Source organism: Cottoperca gobio, chromosome 6, assembly GCF_900634415.1.
Source record: "Cottoperca gobio chromosome 6, fCotGob3.1, whole genome shotgun sequence".
Taxonomy (NCBI): Eukaryota; Metazoa; Chordata; class Actinopteri; order Perciformes; family Bovichtidae; genus Cottoperca; species Cottoperca gobio.
The window spans coordinates 4,605,176-4,627,307 of record NC_041360.1 but is presented as its reverse complement, the minus strand read 5'-3'; the positions used below and the strand labels follow the sequence as shown (position 1 = coordinate 4,627,307).

Genomic DNA, 22,132 nt, shown 5'->3' with positions numbered 1-22,132 from the left:
CAGAGGCCATTTTAAATCATTTGTCATCATCGTTTATATTTTTTGTGTGTGGACAGATTTTAGGATTGCGTCACAACTGTGCAAGATGCTGTCACAAAACTTTAAAGATGTGTAGATGAGATCCAAATGCAGGTCGAGTTTGAAGATGGGCGCGGTCCGAGCAAGTGGGGTGAAGGGGCCATTGGCCCTTCCACTGTTAGCCCCCACTTTATGGCCAGGCCTAATTTGAACTTTACAGGTATATAGTTGAGATCTCACACACACACACACACACACACACACACACACACACACACACACACACACACACACACACACACACACACACACACACACACACACACACACACACACACACACACACACACACAGGATACCTACTGCACAAATTGGCTAGCTACACAGAGCATCTTATTCTGGCACACACACAGCAGGTACAGATACTGGGATCTTGATTCCTGGTCATTCAGGTTTGACTGGTTCTTTTAGTTAGAGAGAGACGAGTGATCTTGTTAGCCACACACACACAGCCACACACACACACACGCACGCACACGCACACACACTTTGCGTTACGGCTGGTGGTATCTCATTGCAAGTTGATCTCCTGTTTATTAAAAACTTTGTTCCTGCAGGCCATTATATGCTTTCACTTAATATGAGCCAATCGCATCAAAGCAAATGAATGCACAGTTATGAACTAGGATCGGGACCAGTGGGTACATTCAGCTTTTTCCCCAACAAGATGGTAAACTACCGCTATTGCAACTCTTAAGAGCTGCAATAGTTACCTTCACCATGGTAATACATTACCCAGCACATTGTTTACGTTTGCTACCATGGAGACTGCCGACACCACATTTAGCGCTCAAGCGCAAGCCTCAGGGGACTCCACTCATCGCTACGGTAACACCTGGAAAAGAGGGAGAGAGTGAGGATGAAACTGATGGACGGTCAGAAGGGATGGAGTTGAACATATGGCTGAAAGGTGTAATTGATTTGGGAAAACGTCTCACAGGAGTAATAGTAAAGCCTGCTGTTACCCTTCTCTCATTGTTTGTACTGAGCCCAGTCCTCAGGTTGTAACTTCTTTATCCATGAATCATTTTCCTCATACTACGGTTCATTTCCTTTGGTCTGTTGTGATCCTACGGGGGGCTTAGAGGTATGATACCCTGCGGATGATTTCCTGTGGACATAAAGAAAAGGACAGAGGATGATATGTTATACTAGGACTGAAATTACGCTTAACTTTCCTAAAATATGATATATTTTGTATATTGCCTGACAACATGCACATTTGAGAGATGTGTTGTTAGAGGAAAACAAAGGGTTGCAAGGTGTGTGAGAAACAGTGTAGTCTACAGGTGGAGAGGACGGGGCCAGTGTTTGTGCCATGGATACTTACTCCACAACTCTACAACCTGGCTGCTGGTCAGAGTCTGATCAACATCTGATCAACGAGTAACTTTAGTCATTGGTGAAAAGAATCAGCTGACAGTGACACACAGTGGGAATGTGCGGTAACAAATTAAGAATTGTGTGTGTGTACCTGTGGAACTAGCTGCTGCCTTTTAGCTCCTTGCTGGACTGCCCTTTCATATTACCACTCAGATATTATATTACATAACAATATATTAGGTTTTGAACATGGCCACATTTGCAGACTTGTAAATAAAAAAGAAAGCCCTCTGTTGGCCTGGATAAAACTATTATGCTTAAAATACCAACAATCTATATTGCTTCTGCTCCGCTGAAGACATGAAAAATAGCGGCAGAATAAAAAAAGTCTCCTCATCGCCCCACACAGACCTGATGTAATCTTCTTCACATTAATACAGGAAACAAACAAATGTCATATTTCCATCGAGTTTTCTACTTCACCGTTTGAGTTTTGACTGCCGCTGTTTTAATTAGGCCAGCGTCCTCTTGTTGTCACAGGGATTTGTGCTGATCGCCAGAGATGTCACCACATTTCTCTTTTGTTTCGGACACCTCAATATCATACAGTTCATGTACTGTATGTGTTTGTGCATGTCATTCCTACTGGGATACAAAGTGTTCATTAAGGTTGATAAATTATTTATACATTGAGACTTGATTGATGTCTTTAAGTGTTTCAAATCAGTCATATCTTGCTTTATGCCAGTTCTTATTATCGAGAACAACATTTTGAAATATATAAATGCACACATATAGTGGTGAGGGTGGTTGCAGTGTTTATAAGGGACTTAGTTCACTACTTACAACAGGTAACAGGATACCTACTGCACAAATTGGCTAGCTACACAGAGCATCTTATTCTGGCACACACACAGCAGGTACAGATACTGGGCTCTTGATTCCTGGTCATTCAGGTTTGACTGGTTCTTTTAGTTAGAGAGAGACGAGTGATCTTGTTAGCCACACACACACAGCCACACACACACACGCACGCACACACACACACACACACACACACACACACACACACACACACACACACACACACACACACACACACACACACACTGTCCCCTTGCTTTTTCATGCCGTGGAGTTGTGGGTTCCTAGAGGATATAAGATATAAGGCACTGACAGTCAAACAGCTGCACCACCACATTCAACAATAGATGATGTGACTATTGTGGATGTGTTGCGTCCATTATTCACCTAAAGTATTCTTTACATTTTTCCATTAACGTTGTGAAATAGAGCGATGACATTAATGCTAGATCATCATTTACCACTGAAAAGAAGATTATTAGTGAGCGTTGCAGTCGTGTTAAGATTAAATTATTGACTTTGTAACCGAGAGCGAAAGTTTCTTTGGGGAGAAAGTTTGCCAAATGTGCGGTGAATTGGATTGAATGCTGTTGTGTAATGATGTAAATAATAAGGTGTGTCTGTGGCTGAATCCAGGAGAGGAGGGTATCTGGCAAAGTGTGAGCTGTGACTGCATTCAACTGTTACAGCCTTGTGATCTTCCTGATGACACTGAAGTCATTGTCATCACATTTGACTTGCAGGCCAAGACACTGACTTACAATTTAGAAAAAAAACAAAAAACATGATGACATTTTTTAAAGCTTGTAATTGTAATAATTCAAACATATGACTTACAGAAGTGTCTCCAGCGTTTTTAGGACGTTTGGCTCGTCCCAATCACAGGGAAATTGATACTTTTGATACATTTTTATATTTTGTCTGGTATAGTTTCACAGTGCACAAATTAAAGCGGACCAAAAGAAATAGACCCGGAAATGTACGAGCAGGAGTCTTTCTTATTGGTCAAAAACTTGGAAAATGTAAACGCGTAAACACAGAGAAAACAGTAACCGAGCAACGTGGAGCAGTGCGCGCCGCTGATATGTTTGGTTGTACTGGCAGTAATACTGCTTTGATGATCCTACCAAATACATTTGGAAAGTGTTCAGAACGTTTAAGGCTTCGGATTGTCAACAATATGTTTATCCACAAAAAAGACGTGCGGACAACGGTCTATGTTCAGTCTTATTAACTCCCACTAAGAGCGCTGACCAGTGTTATCAAACTTTCCACAGCGTTACTGAACTTTTACCCTGACCACTTCACATGCACCCTATCAGGGATCTGCTGTTGACACACCCTCAGAAAAAAACTAATATTCACACGGTTGTCACAACGCCCAGTTTGTAGGGTGCATCGTACAAGTTTAAATGTTACATAAATACACCGTCAGAGTGTATAAGACCAAATGTTCTGGGTGTTGTTTCATTGTGGAAGTGATGAACCACCTCAGCCTCCACAGGTTGACTGATTGACACTTCTCATCTGCTATGTAACCAGAGACCAACAGATATGAAAGTGTTTTCTAGAACTAAGTTCACCTGTAGAGCTGCTGCCTTTTAATGCTCTGTTCATTCTTTGCTGTTACTTATTTATTATTATTATTTTGTTTCACCTCAAAGCACAAAATCAAGCCAAACATTATTATCAATAAAGAAATACAAATAGGCCTCATGCACAAAGTGAAATTGGAGGTAATGTTAAATGTTTTTTGTGAATGGAAGGTTTTACAGCATAGAGGAATGAAGAGACAACATTATAAGTCAAATTGTTCAGGTAATATATTGATTTAGACTGTAGGTAGGGATTAATAACAGTGTGTGATGTTGTCAGTGAGCCATACATTTCTGGATAATATTATACCATTTTAGATTGATTTGTTATGACGATTGTCAAATATTAATATTTGCTCTTGAAAAGGTTTATTGGTGTTTGTATTTGGTTGGTTGAATCATTTTTAGGGCTTTTTATGCCACGGGCCATTTGCTGTACTCGAGCAACCACGGGCCACTGTGGCAAGGACTCAGCCTTTGTACATGGGTCGCCCACCATACCTGGTGAGCTACCTGGTGAGCTACCTGGTGAGCTACCTGGTGAGCTACCTGGTGAGCTACCTGGTGAGCTACCTGGTGAGCTACCTGGTGAGCTACCTGGTGAGCTACCTGGTGAGCTACCTGGTGAGCTACCTGGTGAGCTACCTGGTGAGCTACCTGGTGAGCTACCTGGTGAGCTACCTGGTGAGCTACCTGGTGAGCTACCGGGGCGCCCTGGTTGGTTTAATCTTTAAGCCTTGAAGAAAGAAATCTCTCTCCTTCTTCTTTGCCTTACACCACCCTTTTGTTATTTCAGTGTCTGGCCTGTTCAGCCCTTCTACCCCAGTTTGAACTCTCTTTTCTCTTCCACCACCCCATGATGCCATATAATGTTGGCTCCTCTACCTGCCCACCAGCTTAACTTTGGGATCACAACAAATGGCAACAGAATGAAACCGGGTCAGACTGCTCTCTGCACTGCTATCCATATTCAGCTACTTCTTCGTGTATTTTTAATTGTTGAAGCATCACAATGAAGTGGTTGTCATGCTAATCTAAATTGTCACAGATGTTGATCTCTTATTGTAATCAGAACCAAACTCAGTCCCCCATTGCCCTCTAAATCTATTGTATTCCTCTTCACCACATTCATTTAAATCATCCAGCCTCTTCCTCCCCCTCCTCCCCCTCCTCCCAGTGCAGGCTGACTACAGTTTTTGTATTGCGATGGTACCAGGCCACATCGCCGCCCCGGTCTAACCATCTCCTTTGTGTTTTGTGTCTGATTCTTTTATGTATTTCCTCCTACTGGGACAGATCACTCCTTATGTTTTTCTCCTTAAGTAAAATAAGATTGTCCGGTCACCCTGCCCTCTCCTGACAAGGCGTCTCTGAATCGTTTTCTTGAGTTGAGTTGTTTACATTGAATTGTGATACAAGAATTGAGAAACATGTGAAATCCTGTGTCATGAAGTCGAAGTTTTCATAAATTTCAATTATTAATAATCGACCTAAACAGCAAATATTATGGACAAAGGAGGAATGATGTAATTGAGGGTTGCCTTTTTATAAAGACAACAAAAAAGATTTTTGCAGGTTTACGATGTGTGTTGTGAATGTAAGCTATATACTGAAAGATACAGCAGTATCATGACAGGGCTATAGTACTATAGTATGCCTCCTCAGTATTATGCAGTAAATATTTGTCATTCTTGACATGACAATGGGCTGCATGGTGTGAGAATTATGTCAACAGCAAAGGCATATCTTCCATTGTGTCAGGCTCGGGCCTGAACAAAGTGTAAAAAGGCTCTCCTGGATCAACAGAAACACAGATGAAGGCCAGCAGTTAGTGACTAAACTCCCTCCTCCTGCATTCAGTGTTTACTTAACAACTAGTAAATGAGGGGTTACCTGAGTCCTCACCTCCCTTGGACACTGAGTTTTGACGGCTGAGTTTCAGGAGCATTATTAAGATATATATCTATCCATTTGATTCTTTTAAAGGGGACATATTATGAAAAACTCACAGAGCTCAGTGCTTGTGCACATATATGTGAGTGTCTGGAGTCCATAAACTGTGTACTATAGCCTACAGCAGAGAGCAGACGGGCGTGTCTGCCCGGGCGATTCAACTCGGCGGGTGGCCATGTGCGCTACGACCAGTTACAGTATGTCGGCTTGGAAAGGCCCGGGGTGAAGATCACTCGTGGCCTTGTGGGTGTGACTTTTTTGCCGTGTCATCACCATTCATATCTATATAAGCAATGTTTTTATGATTAAATTGTTAGCAAAAGCACAACATTGTTTACAAGAGCACAACATTGTGTATTGTGTATTAATTTGATTGATGCATTTTACTTTAAAATGTAGCCTACAAAATTCAGGGTGTTTTATTTTTATGTATTTTTTTATATTTCAATGTATTGCAAAACAAAAACAATTGCAATGTCAGTTTTTTTCCAGTATTGTGCAACCCTCATTCGGACATTAGCATTAGTGTAACACAACATGAAAGTGAAAGCATCACTCTGTTTATTCAAATGTGAAAGTGATATGAAAGTATGATTGTCACTTTAGCCGTAACCGTGCAGCTAATCTCCACCGACAATTTGAGAACTACCGTTGCAATTATGCTTACAAACCAGAGCAGATTAGGCTTTTAAAGAGACAAACACTAAAACAAAGGTTTTCAAAAAGGAGGTGAATACAGGTATATTCAGAAAGAAAATATGAGGAAATTATTTATTTAATAAAATGTATTTATTATTTTAAACATTTAAGCATGTAAATATATTCTAGTAGAAACTCAAGTTACAAGTATGAGCCTGAAAATGATCTTAATATGTCCCCTTTAGTATCACAGCACACAAGCAGTGTTCCCAAACGGCCACAATAGATGTAACATAAACATCAATGACTTCAATGATAGGAACACACAATCCTGGAGTGGACAACGTAACATTTACAGTGAGGTCCAGTAGGATTTGTGTCAGTAAAGAGGAACTCCCACAGTCTACCTGTGACTGCTTTAACTCTTTGGTTACACAGTTGTCATGTTTAGCCTATGTCAATTGTTGTGAGATTCTTTTGCACAATGAGCACAAATGACATTATCTCAATTATGGAGAATATGTGACATTTACTGAGGTTCACTTGCCTCCATATAAGACCTGGTTTTCTTCAATTATCACACAAGTTAAAAGTAAAAAGCTTATTCCACTACTGATGCCTTACACCCTCTCAGTTTGATGCTGCCAGTGCCTTAACAGTCTGTCAAGTGTTAAGCTGTGGCTCTGTCTTGTGCATTTCTTATTATTGTTTTCACGTTTGATCCAAGTAATAAATGATTAAACTTTTAAGAGGATTTCTTTGAAGTCTTGTTTATCAGAACAATATTAACCTGAACATGCTTGGTAGATGTGTTGGTGTAGATGTACTGATGTTTTTGTCAAACACAGGCAGCCTTACTTTTCATGGTACAACACCGACAGAATAGAAACTAATTCATTTGAGGTTTGTGCATACAGTTCATCTATAGTATGATAGACACATGTTGATTTCCTGACACCAGATTGGCTAAATGTGCCACCGTAAAGCCAAATCCAATCTCTCTTTAAACAAGCCTGAAAATATGCATTTGTAAAAGTTTTTTTCTCAGTGCTTTGTTTGTTCGTGACCATATCTAGAGATTAAACCACGAAGAGACGATTCAAACCTAGATGAACTCTATTCAGAATAATTGTGGATTCAGTGTGTCATCAGAAAGATGTGGTAGTATTTGTTTGTTTCAGGTGAATGACAGATAAACAGTCATTTTTAGGCAAGTTATAAATCAAAAGAACTGGCAGATGCCGTGTACCTACCTCAGATGTAGAACACATGGTGACTTAAAACAAACTGTGTTCTTTGTCAATCTGGCACATAAGATAATAATTAACGATTGATGTTAAATGTGAGACTCAAAGTAAATCATAACCTGCACCTGAGCAGTCATTGTCATTGTAGGAAAGGATAGATTTCTCTCCGTAGAGTTTATTTGAACAATAAATGTTTATGACTATCAAGGTATATGACTATGAATGAAAGCAAACACTAAGGCCATGCTGAATGACTTGCTGCCTTTGAGGAACACTGTGTTCCCATGGTGCTGAGGCTTTGAATTTCCCTGATGAGCTTTTTTTCTTTTCCGCCACTCACCTTTCCAATGTCCACGAAACTCTGTCTAAATAATATGTAAAACCTTATCAGTTGTGCTAAAGCAATGCAAAGCTAAAGGAATGATATGTATGTATGTATGTGTGTGTGTGTGTGTGTGTGTGTGTGTGTATGTGTGTGTGTGTGTATGTGTGTGTGTGTGTGTGTGTGTGTGTGTGTGTGTATATGTACGTGTGTGTGTATGTATGTGTGTGTGTGTGTGTGTGTGTGTGTGTGTGTGTGTGTGCGTGTGTGTGTGTATTTATGTGTGTGTGTGTGTGTGTGTGTGTGTGTGTGTGTGTGTGTGTGTGTGTGTGTATGTATGTACATATACAGTTAGGTCCATAAATATTTGGACATTGACACAATTTTCATCATTTATCACCACGTATAAAATGTGTTGTAATTCCTCCACCATTCATCTGATTTGGATGTAAATACCCTCAAATTAAAGCTGAAAGTCTGCACTTAAAGCACATATTGATTGTTATAATAATAACATAATTTCAAGTCCATTGTGGTCGTGTGCAGAGTCAAAATGATGTAAATTGCGTCAATGTCCAAATATTTATGGACCTAACTGTATATACACACACACATGCGCACACACCTACAGACAGGGGGAAGGAGAGGAGATAACTAAAAGAAATACGCGCCACACTCCAACACTGTACTACATTTGCTGTTCTTATATGTAAAGTTAGCAGAAGCTCATTTTAAGGACTGAAGAAACTAAAGTTGTGTGTTCTATCCTATACTGTTTTATATGGTGTGATGTTAGCCATGTGTTTGCAGTTCCTATTAACTTGTTTGATGCAATTGTCAGCTATTCACATTCTCAATACCGACTACACCCCCCGAATACACAACACCTGCAGAATTCATTGATGACACAGAGCTCTGGTCACCTTTGTTAAGCCAGTATGTATAAAGTGTTCCACTTATTAAACATCAGAATTTTACATCACTCACGTAGGCCATGGCTGCTGCTGCTGATACAGAGGGTGTGTCCGCTTATTACTTTCACCAACATAAAGAAATCGTGTGTGTGTGTGTGTGTGTGTGTGTGTGTGTGTGTGTGTGTGTGTATCAGGTCTGTATCACCATGTACAATATCACCTATAACAACCCTAAACAAATGACGGCTTGATACTGATTATCTTTCTTCTGTAACGTTTCCTCTGCTCTCAAGCTGCATCTCCTTCGCTATATTAGATGAACAGTTCTCAAGATATTTTGTACCATAAATGACATTATATCACAAAATATACTAATTTATGCTAACAAAGAGCTACAGGACTGGATTCCAGATTAACTGCTTGTGATAATTTAAAAAATGCAACTCAACAGCAATGTTCACCATGTTTAGGTTGTGGCTAATTTAATTTGGTTCAAAATTCAGATACTTGTTTACATCCTCATGTAACATCTAATTATTTGCATTGATTGCATTATTTGCATGAAGATATTAAGCTCGATTAAGGACGACTACAGCAGTGTTCGAGGCAGCCACAGTAGCCACCCTGCTTTGTCAGGGTAAGTGAAATGTAAAAGCCACTAATGTTTCATTCAAACAGGCGCACAACACCCTTGTGTAAGTCAGTGAAAAGATTTGATTATAAAAGCAGCCTTAATGTTGCACAGCGGGATGGACGGCACAGTTTCCTCCTCAGTTGTTACATTATGGCCCACGTTGTAATAATGGTTATGAAGAACTAGTTCCTGGGTCACCGTTGCAGTGTAGACCTCTTAAAAAGTGTGCAGCACAGTCATTAAAGGCAACTAGACATGTCAGATCAATGATCTGTGTGCAGTGTTTCGCCCGTGTACCTGTGGAATCGGTGACAGAAACAACAGTTTGAAGATTGAAGATTGTAAATGTAAAGTGTTGTGGACATGAGGTCACCATTTAGTATGGTGATGAGGCTGTTGCATCAAACAGAGAAGAGCTAAGGGCGGTCCTTTTAATTGATCGTGTGACTCTCACACACACACACACACACACACACACACCAGGGTCCAATGTTAAAAGTTTGATAGTAGGTCAGAAATCTACTTGCCCAAAACTCCATATTGCCCCTATAAAAATTGTTATATTTAGGCTATTAGCAGTTATCAAATAACAAAGACTAAAGTGAATTGTCATGTTTAATCTTTATTTAATGAACTGAATCTGGAGTTCTCCCACATCCTCTCACACTACCCAACTCAACTCTTGTTTCCAGGATAATGGAAATGATTGGTACTGCGCCTCTCAACAGAGATGAGAAAGAAGTGAGCTGGCTCACTCATTCGCGACTTCCATCATCAACTCTGGAAAAAAAACGATGCAATTCTTTTTTACACACAGTTCAGTGTTTGTGCATCTTGAGCGTACAGTCGCTTGTTTGTTAGACACTACCTGAACAGGTTGCTTATCTGTCTATCTATGACTTTAGTTAAATGACAAGAGGCTCAATGAACACTTAAACCACCTGCCCGGAGAAACAAAGGAGGCATCCACATTGTCCATTTTTCCACAGCTCTGATCAGGTGTCTACCTTTCTGTTGTTAATTGTGGCTGTTTTTGTCGTGTTTTCTTCAGACTCTGAGAGAGAGGAGGAAGGCCAGTGAGCAGACAGAAGGAACGAGAGCAGAAGAGACGACAGACAGGAAAGAGGAGGACGAGAATGACGCGTACAACCGCTGCAGCTCTGTGGACCTGGACAAGGTGTGTGTGTGTGTGTGTGTGTGTGTGTGTGGGCTGTTGATAGGGGGGATAGTAGAAGAGTGAACAGTCCTCAGGTTATTCACCCTGCCTCCTTCCATAACCCTAACCCTGTTTGTTCGTAGACTCTGAAGTTCTCACACTGCGAGACATCAGATGTACAAACACACAGGCTCGGGGAGTAACTGGAGCACATGGAACGGCGTTACGTAATTAGGAAAGAGAAAAGGTTAACTTTATTTCGTTACAGTAAAAAAAAAAACGTAATCAGATTAACAATGCGTTTTGTGAATATGGGGATTATTAGCAGGATAACAATTTAAAAATACATTATAAATAAAGAAGATATACTACAACATTTTACAACACATGCTGTCACTGGGTGGACATTTCGCTATTGTTTTGTATGTTAAGCAGAAAAGGGTAACAACATCACATTGCAGTGCAAGTTTTCACAAAGCAGGAGGGTGTGTGCACTTTCCAGTTGATCAAGATCCTTCTTTTTGCCAAGAGGCATCCCAGCATGGAAAGACGGTTCAAAGCAAATGAGCAAACCGCTTCAAATATCTGGTCCAGCAAACATAATACAGAACAAACCAGTATATTTGCATGTAGGTTATCCATCCATCCATCCATCGACTTATCCGGGGTCGGGTCGCGGGGGCAGCAGCTACAGTAAGGAACTCCAAACTTCCCTTCTCCGGGCCACATCCACCAGCTCCGACTGGGGGATCCTGAGGCGTTCCCAGGCCAACCGCTTCACACTCTGCTGCGAACCGATCCAGTGACTGCTGAAGGTCACGTAGGTTAATTAAATTAAATGAATATGGATACTGCAGCTGCTCCAAGTTAAAATCCGGCAACACTGATGTGCTTTGTCCTTCGACTTCTCTGCTTTACATACAAAATAATTCCAACATTTCATATTTCTTCATCTTTATTTGCATATTTGGTATTGAGGTGATAAATAAGTAATAAGTGATAAGTAATATTGTGATACTTATTGGAATACATTTTAGAAGTAACTCTCCCAACCCACATAATGACTCATTCATGCATTCACTTACATCATGCTCATGTGATTGAGCAGTTTGTTTTTCTACTCAGCAGCTATCAACATGCCAACTCCTCGCGAAGCCCATTGTGATGACAGATTCAACCAGTCCGTCTTGCTTACCCTGTTGCCAGGCTTCAGTGTATTGAGTAAAATGCACCTCTCTTGACCGTTCACATGGTAAACCAGACCTCGACTCGGCCTTATAAACCATAACGCTTCACAGTGTTTCCGTCTTTACAGCTACGTCGAAACAGTTGTTCCAATAACAGTGATGAGTAAATCCCTGTACTACCAGTTTGAGTGTTTTAGGTGTCACTGTAAAATACATCCTGAGCCTCCATCACAGAGCTCCAGTGTGGTGTGATTTCAATAACCAAACCCACATGCCAGATAAATGAGCTGTTTGTTTTGGTTCGGCTGCCGTGCTGGGAATGTCTCCGCACCTGTCATGTGCTATATAGAAAAACAGAGCTCAACATAAAAATATTTCTGATAAGTGTGTGTGTGTGTATCAGGTCTGTATCACCATGTACAATATCACCTATAACAACCCTAAACAAATGACGGCTTGATACTGATTATCATTTCTTCTGTAACGTTTCCTCTGCTCTCAAGCTGCATCTCCTTCGCTATATTATATATATATTTTGTGATAATTATTCACAATTAGACATGGCCAAACAAGATTGTTAGTTTCTAAAAGCTTTTTAGTCTCTGGCTCTGTCAATTTGAATACAGGATATAATAACTTCTCATTCCACTTCCATTTGTCACTTGTGCATTGAGCTGCTTGTATCTTGTCTGAGCAGCGTAAACAGTCAACCACAGTAGTGACAAAAGGAAGCTACATAGTTTGGTGAGTGTGAGGAGGACGGTTTTCTGGGTGAAACTGTGTCACCACAAGAAACTATTGTAACGAATATGAATGTAAGCAGACCACAACTCATTCTGTCTGTGGAGAATAATTAGTGCCAGCTTCAAACAACCATCTTTCTACCTTACGACCTGTAAGCATTGTATACTAAAAAGATAGAAATGTAGCTGGAGTATTCCTTTAGAGCAGGGGTGTCAAACTCATTTTAGTTCCGGGCCACATGCAGCCCCATATGGTCTCAAGTGGGCCGGACCAGTAACATCACAGCATAATAACCAATAAATAACTCCAAATGTTTCCCTTTTGTTTTACTGCAAAAAAAGTACATTCTGAAATTGTTCACATTTAATGAACTATCTATTTACAAAACATTATGTATTAACAACCAAACATTTCTTAAGAAAAATAAGTGCAATTTTAACAATATTATGCCTCAGTTTAACATTTACACATGTGCATTACAACTCACAGATCAGTGTATCTACAAAGGCACAACACATTTAGTGGAACATTTTTAAATGGCAGTTACTTTTATTTAAAAATTGCAGTTAATGTCTTCTCTGTAATTTTTACATTTTGCAAAGTCATCCCGCCGTATGTTTGACACCCCTGCTTTAGAGGGACTCGGGATCACCGCAAACATTTTCAATGTGAGCAGACATGTTTGTGCCTCCAGTGCAGATCTGCATCTTCATCACTACTTGCGTCTTTTAATCGACTGTGCATTAACGCTACCGTGTGTGTGTGTGTGTGTGTGTGTGTGTGTGTGTGTGTGTGTGTGTGTGTGTGTGTGGTGTGGTGTGGTGTGGTGTGGTGTGTGTGTGTGTGTGTGTGTGTGTGTGTACGTGTACACAATGCAATACAAGAAAACCTGTTTTGGGAGAATGCCTCACCATAGTTGCCGCCTTGTTCAGTTTATTTATTGTCGTATTGTTGACACAGTGTGAGGACAAACTGGTAGAGCAGGAATCTCACATTATTTAGATACTTTCCTTTCTGTGTGTGTGTGTGTGTGTGTGTGTGTGTGTGTGTGTGTGTGTGTGTGTGTGTATGACTTACACTCAGGAATGTGAGACACGGTGGTTTCCCAAATGCATGTGGCCCAATGACTTTTGTATTGTGTCATCTGTTCATTTTCAATACAGAAACCATCATCCTTATCTTTGTGCTAATGATCAAGCTTCACCTAGTAAACTTTAGAATACCGTTAGTGTGACATTTGATGATATATAGAATACATATTGACTGAGTTACTTCCAGTCTGATAGTGATTAACATAACACATCATGTTTCCACCATGTTTTATGAACAGTGTAAATGAATTAATAACAGAATCATTTGTGAGCTATAATACAAATGACATTATGTCCGTGTGGTGTGTGTCATGTGTGTCAGATGATAGTGGAATGAAACGACTTCTTCCACTGGGTTTTAAACTATCATCACTTGTTTGTGGGAAGTTGTCACAAGTGTCTTATCTTCTCCATATGACAGAGGATACAGTACAGACTTGTTGACTAGCAGCTGATAAACTTTAATTTCCCGCTCGACAAATTTGAACATATATAGTATGGCAGTTATCAGCAGGCTATCAGGGCTTCCCCAACATGAATGAACTGGCAGCTTATAGCTTGTAAGGCTGAATTCAGAGTAGTTGTTGGAGTTTAATGCTACTTTATTTTCCGCTGTACTTCTATTGTTTTTAATTGCAATATAACTGAAGAAAAATTAAGCTGAGGTAGTAGCAGGTTTTTATAATATAAAATATTACATTATTACTTAAAATATAAATTCTCATCACTGAAAATATATATAAGTGTACAAAGCCATAACAGGACAGATACAGTACATATATATGCAGTACACTATATGCACATTCTTTGAGCGCTGTACTTCTGTAGCTGCTCCAAAATTTGAAAAAGTATGCAAAGCTACAATAAAAAAAAAAGAAACATTCTAGCTTTTGTGCAAAACATAAATTAAGTTTATATCATATTCTTTTGCAGACTAGTTATATTTGTTGTAGCCTTATACATGTACTGCACAGCATTACTCGATATCAGCACAAAGCAAAATAAGCTGCATTTATAGTATCACTTTGTCCTGAGTGGACAGCGGTAATAAAGGACACAGATTGGTGTCACGAGGCAATGCTCTGATGTTGATAACTTATAAACCCGACAGTAGGCTGACCAGTCATGGCAAAAGTGCCATCGCATGCTAAACTATCAGTGTGGATGTGTTGACGTGATGCTTTCTGTGGAACGGGAGATGTCAGACCCAGTGACACATTGTGTGGTAGAATTCACAGTTGAAAATAATCTTTGGATTGGATCAGTCTGAAACTAAGTCATCAACCTCAGGTCACTCTGTCAGTCCGTGCCTGATACGGATGTACTCAGAAGGGTTTCATAAGCACCACCACCTGGGCAACAATCATCATTTCCCAAATAATAAACAATAAACACCATTTAGCAGTGACCCGGGGAACACATGATGCTTCAGAAGTAATACAAATGACATAAAGATTAAAGTGAATTGTCTGCTTCAATGTGATTTCTTCCTCTCTGGTCATGTTTCTAATGTACTCATCTGTGCTTTGGATTACAAAAGTGACTGTACTGTCTCCATTGTTCATCCACACCAGAGCTGCATGTCTCATATGTGGCTGTAAGCGTCAGGTGCTTGTGTAGAGCTTTAAAAGTAACTAACACAACACAAACAAACATACAGCAGTCACTTCCTGGTTTGACAAGTCTGAGAGCAGTTCATCAATGTTTAACTCTCTGCTGCCACCTGCTGGAGGCAACAGCGTTTCAGTTATAACACTGTGTGCTTTCTCCAGCACAGTCACATTTACTGTATGTGCATTAAATTATTTTTCTAATTTCCTCATTGGTTGTATCTGTACAGGATTTGGTGGACTGGCGGAAGCCCCTGGCATGGCAGGTAGGCCACCTCGGAGAGAAATATGATGCATGGGTTCACCAGCCGGTGGACAGACCAATCAGACTGTTTGGAAACCCCTTCCTGGAGGCCAGCACCAAGACTTCCTGGTAAGAGACTAGATGTGTGTGTGTGATTATATATATGATGATATATATTATATATTATATATTATATATTATATATATATATATATATATATATATATATATATGGTTTTATCCTCTGACCATTAGGCTGCACCACCCTCAGTATGATATGATATGATAGAATATAAAAAAAACATATTGTGACAAAAAGATTGTAAGTATGACCACATGCTCTCTTGTTACAGGTACTGGGTACCAGTGGTGTGGCTTCCTATTGTGTTTTATTTCAGTTGGTACTGCTACACCACCCTGGCAAAGGGCACCACCAGGCTAGACCTCACTTCTGGTAAACACACACACACACACACACACACACACACACACACACACACACACGTACATGCCTGCCTGCCTGCCTGCACACTCAGCCATAAACAATGCATGCAGACATTATGAACCCATAAGCACTAGAGACTTCTGCAAACTTTCATTTTCATATGCACATCCACATTCTCATTTAGATATGCACACAACCATACAACATGTGTGTTGTCAATGCTCATGTCCAGTTAATACGTGTATGTGTCTATGTGAATATCTGTGTGTTTCCCAGACTTCTCTATCCCGATCCATAAGTACATTTTCCCCCTGCTCTTTTTGATGGGCTGGTTCATGTGGTCGTTCATCGAGTACTGCATCCATCGCTTTGTCTTTCACATGAAGCCACCAGCCCATAACTACTACCTCATCACGATACACTTCCTCCTGCATGGACAGCACCATAAGGTACAAACACACCGCCACTGAGGCTGAGCGACGGGGCAGATCTCTTGATCATGATAATGGTTAATCATCAACTCATAGTACTTTCTGGCATAATTATTTAATTTCTTTTTATTGCTGTATATAAACAACTTTCTCCCTATTTCACATAGTTTCAATTTCATTTTCATTTTCAATGTGTGCACTCGAGTGCACATCGAGTGTTATCAATAGTTATAATTGGCATTGATAATTTATATCTCTCTTAAAACAATAAACTTTATTTATATAGCCCTTCTAAACAAAGTTGCAAGTGCTTTTCAAGACAATAAAATTGACAGCCAAACAATTATAAAACAGTTAAAAAGTTTTACAACTTTTATTAAAGGATATGAGAAAAAGTCAAATAAGTCAAATAAAACAATATGAAATTATTAAAATAAGAAATAAAAGTTAAGAGAATGCGGTTGTGTATAAATGGGTTTTAAGAAGTAACTTTACAGATAAAAAGATAAATATGAGCCACAAACCCCGTGAACTATCTCCTTATCGTGGTGGAGAGTTTTGTGTCCCCCTATGAATCGGAGAGCTGTGTTGTCTGGAGCCTAGTGCTCCTGGTAGGGTCTCCCAATTGATCTCAGGTGAGGGGCCAGACTAAGAATGGTTCAAAACGACTTCATGAAAAAAAGGGAAAGGAAAGGAGAGACCCTGCCCAGAGGAAGCCTGGGGCCCCCATCTGGAGCCAGGCCCAGAGGGAGCGCCTGGTGGCCGGGTTTGCCACGGAGCACGGTCGGGCACAGCCGGAAGAAGCTACGTGGTGCCTCCCATCCATCCATCCTGTGGGCCCACCACTCATGGGAAAAACCGCTGGTCGGGTGCGCTGTCACACGGGTGGCAGTGATGGTAAGGGACCTCGAGGGACCAGACCCGGGCAGCAGAGGCTGGCTCTGGGGACGTGGAACGTCACCTCTCTATGGGGGAAGGAGCCGGAACTAGTGCGGGAGGTGGAGCGGTACCAGTTGGATCTGGTGGGGCTTACCTCTACGCACAGCCTTGGCTCTGGAACCGTACTCCTGGATAGGGGTTGGACTCTATTCTTCTCCGGAGTTGCCCAAGGTGTGAGGCGTCGTGCGGGTGTGGGGATACTCACAAGTTCCCGTCTGAGCGCCGCTATGTTGGAGTTCACCCCGGTGGACGAGAGGGTCGCCTCCCTATGCCTTTGGGTTATGGGGGGGAAAACTCAGTTCGGAGTATTCAGCCTTCTTGGAGACCCTGAATGGAGCCCTGCAGGGGGCTCCAGTAGGGGACTCGGTAGTCTTGCTAGGAGACTTCAACGCACACGTGGGAAACGATGGAGACACCTGGAGAGGCGTAATTGGGAGGAACGGCCTTCCTGATCTAAACCCGAACGGTCGTTTGTCGTTGGACTTCTGTGCTAGTCATGGAATGGCCATAACAAACACCATGTTCGAACATAAGGATGCTCATAAGTGTACGTGGTACCAGAGCACCCTAGACCAAAGGTCAATGATCGATTTTGTAATCGTATCATCTGATCTGAGGCCGCATGTTTTGTTTTGGTGTGGGCGAAGTTCGGAGAAGCTATGGAGAAGGACTTTCGGTCGGCACCAAGGTGCTTCTGGAAAACCATACGGCACCTCAGGAGGGGGAAGCGGGGAACCATCCAAGCTGTGTACAGCAAGGGTGGGACCCTGCTAACTTTGACTGAGAAGGTTATCGGGCGGTGGAAGGAGCACTTTGAGGAACTCCTGAATCCGACTAACACGCCCTCTATGGTAGAGGCAGAGCTGGAAGCTGATGGGGGATCATCGTCAATTTCCCTGACGGAAGTCACTGAGGTAGTCAAACAACTCCACAGTGGCAAAGCTGCAGGGGTTGATGAGATCCGTCCAGAAATGCTGAAGGCTTTGGGTGTTGAGGGGCTATCTTGGTTGACACGCCTCGTCAGCATTGCGTGGAAGTCTGTGACAGTGCCTAGGGGGTGGCAGACCGGGGTGGTGGTTCCCCTATTTAAAAAGGGGGGACACTTCTCAGACTCCCTGGTAAAGTCTACTCCAAGGTACTGGAAAGGAGGGTTCGGCCGGTAGTCGAACCTCTGATTGAAGAGGAACAATGCGGATTCCGTCCTGGTTGTGGAACAACGGACCAACTCTTCACTCTCACAAGGATCCTGGAGGGGGCCTGGGAGTACGCCCATCCGGTCTACATGTGTTTTGTGGATCTGGAGAAGGTGTATGACCGGGTTCCCCGGGTGATACTGTGGGAGGGGCTGCGGGAGTATGGGGTGAGGGGTCACTTCTGAGGGCCATCCAATCCCTGTACACCCAAAGCGAGAGTTGTGTCCAGATACTCGGCAGTAAGTCAGACTCGTTCCCAGTGAATGTTGGCCTCCGCCAGGATATCGAGGCGTAGTCGTGGAGGAGAGGGGTTACAGTTCGGTGGCCTGAGGATCTCATCGCTGCTCTTTGCAGATGATGTGGTCCTTATGGCATCATCGGTCTGTGACCTTCAACAGTCACTGGATCGGTTCGCAGCAGAGTGTGAAGTGGTTGGGATGAGGATCAGCACCTCAAAATCTGAGGCCATGGCTCTCAGCAGGAAACCGGTGGATTGCCTCCTCCGGGTAGAGAAGGAGCCCTTACCCCAAGTGAAGGAGTTCAAGTACCTAGGGTTCTTGTTCGCGAGTGAGGGGACGATGGAGCGAGAGATTGGCCGGAGAGTCAGAGCAGCGGGGGCGGTACTGTAGTCGCTTTACCGCTGTCAGGACAGACAGACGAGGACCCAGGAGCGCAATTTCGAGATCAAGGTTTTATTGAAACACACACACACAACAGGGCCGAATGAGGCACGGCAGTAGTACAGTTCAGGGATATTCTAAACTCGTAGTCGTAAGGCGGAAGGCAAGTCGGGTTTACCGGGGCTGGAGATCAGAGTAGTCGTAACAGATCACAGATCAGGAGTCAGAGTTGAAAGCAGGCAGGCAGGCAGGCAGGCAGGCAGGCAGGCAGGTAGGCAGGCAGGCAGGCAGGATTCCGATGTAGGCTTGCAGATGATCTGACAAGTGTGGACTGAAAAACAGGGCTTTCTATACAGGGCATGATGAGTGGTAAATGCAGTGCAGCTGGTAAGTTAACGAGGGTGGAGCAGAGACAGGTGGAGGTAATTGAAAACAATTAGTGGTGTTACCAGGCAGGGAGAGGGCTCATGACAACCGCACCGTTGTGACGAAAAGAGAGCTGAGCCAGAAGGCAAAGCTCTCAATCTACCGGTCGATCTTCGTTCCTACCCTCACATATGGTCATGAAGGCTGGGTCATGACCGAAAGAACGAGATCACGGGTACAAGCGGCCAAAATGGGTTTTCTCAGACGGGTGGCTGGTGTCTCCCTTAGAATTAGGATAAGAAGCTCAGCCATCCGTGAGAGACTCTGAGTAGAGCCGCTGCTCCTTTACGTTGAAAGGAGCCTGTTGAGATGGTTCGGGCATCTAGTAGGGATGCCACCTGGGCGCCTCCCTAGGGAGGTGTTCCAGGCACGTCCAGCTGGGAGGAGACCCCCGGGGAAGACCCAGGACTCGGTGGAGAGATTATATCTCCTCACTGGCCTGGGAACGCCTCGGGATCCTACAGTCGGAGCTTGGATGTGGCCCGGAGAAGGGAAGATTCCTTACTGGAGCTGCTGCCCCGCGACCCGACCCCGGATAAGCGGTAGACGATGGATGGATGGATGGAAACCCTGTGAAAAGCACACATATAAAACAACGTGTTAAGCAAGATTTAAATAAGGATAAGGAGCTCGCCAGTCGGATCTCCTCAGGGAGGTTGTTCCAGAGTGGCGGCCCGAACAGAAAAGACCCAGTGACTCTTGGTCCTCAGCCTAGATTGCAGGATGAGTACCTTGTAAAGATCTGAGATGTACTTTGGTGTGAGTCCAGAGCAGGCCTTTAAAGTTATCAATACAATCTTAAATCAATACGAAAATGTACCTGGAGAAGCCAAATTAGGAGTAACACTCTCTATTTTTGGTCTCGGTGAGCTGGCTGCCGCATTTTTGCCGCATAATTTGTGTAAATGTTACTGATTCAGACGGGTAGAGAGAGTTACAATAGTACAAACAAGAATAAATATAAGCATTTATGTCTCAAGATTTCTACTGGATAAACTGTAACTGATCTTGTGGAGTCTACTCCAAGCGTAGGTTATTATCACAGATGACACCAAGATGTTTAGAGTTTGGGGATATATTTTGGTAGTCTAAGCATTAACTGTTCCGGGGCCCATAATGATTACCTCAGTCTTATCAACATCTAGCTGCATGAAGTTCTGGGCCATCCAGCATTTGAGGTCAAACATGCAGTTGTTGAGTGTATTAATTTGATAAAAATTGTTCTTGTTAAAAGAGAGGTACATGTGGAAATGTCAGCTGCGTAGGAGTGAAAGCTCACATGCCTGCAGATGACATGGCTCAGGGGTAACTAGATACAGTACTGTTAACTTGTAATCATAAAATTGCTCTTTTGAACCTTTTTTTTGCTCGTTTCTATCTGTTGCTTCTGCAGAATCATGTCTCATTGTATGATGTCTGTCTCCACAGTCTCCATTTGACGGCGCTCGGCTGGTCTTCCCCCCCGGCCTGGCCTCCCTAGTGGTGGGAAGTTTCTATCTAATCCTCTGCAGTACGCTCCCACAGGTCCTTGGGTCATCTGTGTTTGTCGGAGGACTGTGTGGCTACGTCGTGTACGATATGATCCACTACTACCTTCACTACGGTTCGCCAAAAAGAGGCTCGTATATGTACAGCCTGAAGGCCTACCACATTAAACACCACTTTGAGCACCAGAGAGCAGGTGAGCACTGGAAACCTGACATTTGATAAACCTATAGGGCTTGTGTGATCTATCTAAGTAATCTTTATTTCTCTTTCCAGGTTTTGGAATCACCTCCACATTCTGGGATCACCCCTTCAACACAGTCATCCCCGATGAGAAATTCTAACACAGAAATGGCTCTCCTGAAGGGCCACAGGACTTAGCAACCAGCCCACATGCTAAATACACCCTTAGTCCAATCTCTGCAGCCATAGCTTTCCCAACCAAGGAGGAAGCTCCACCTCTGAGGACTCCTGGGCCACTGCAACTCATCCATACTTCCATACTGTACTACATATCATCTTGCTTTTTGATTCCAGCCATCAACACCCTTTTTGCCTAAGCTCAGTCATGTGGGTGTGTTTCCGCACTGTGATCATTCCTGCACAGCTGAAAGGCCATTTTCTTTTATAACCAAACCAACATCTTCTACTGCCATGCTCTTCATCACTCTGCTCTCACCAGCCAAGTCATCACCTGATAGCCATTCACAACATCATAACTTACAGCTAGGAGGTGGGCCATGGAGAGAAAGAGACGGATACACACACAAATAGATGAACAGACACACTTACACATGTGCACGTCTATGTATTTTGACTGTTGTGGTTTCAATTAATTTGAAGGAATTCTATTCTTTCCTTCATAGCTGTAGAATACTGTAGAGCACATTCAAGATCTCACTGAAGAAACTCGAAAAATTATCACAATAAATAATCGCCAACAGCATAACACAAATGAATGTAGACCCACACACACACACACACACACTTCC

The 22,132-nt window shown here is 42.4% G+C and overlaps 1 protein-coding gene across 1 annotated transcript in view; it reads left to right on the top strand.

The window, feature by feature from the left end:
• fa2h (fatty acid 2-hydroxylase) overlaps positions 1–22,132 on the top strand; it is a 28,185-nt gene that overhangs the window by 5,070 nt on the left and 983 nt on the right. Inside the window, exons 2-7 of the mRNA XM_029433572.1 lie at positions 10,621–10,746; positions 15,588–15,730; positions 15,955–16,055; positions 16,323–16,495; positions 21,084–21,336; positions 21,417–22,132. The exon at positions 21,417–22,132 is cut by the window's right edge and continues 983 nt beyond it. Coding sequence (XP_029289432.1) covers positions 10,621–10,746; positions 15,588–15,730; positions 15,955–16,055; positions 16,323–16,495; positions 21,084–21,336; positions 21,417–21,484 — 864 coding nt within the window. The 3' untranslated portion in view covers positions 21,485–22,132. The remainder of the gene's footprint in view (positions 1–10,620; positions 10,747–15,587; positions 15,731–15,954; positions 16,056–16,322; positions 16,496–21,083; positions 21,337–21,416) is intronic.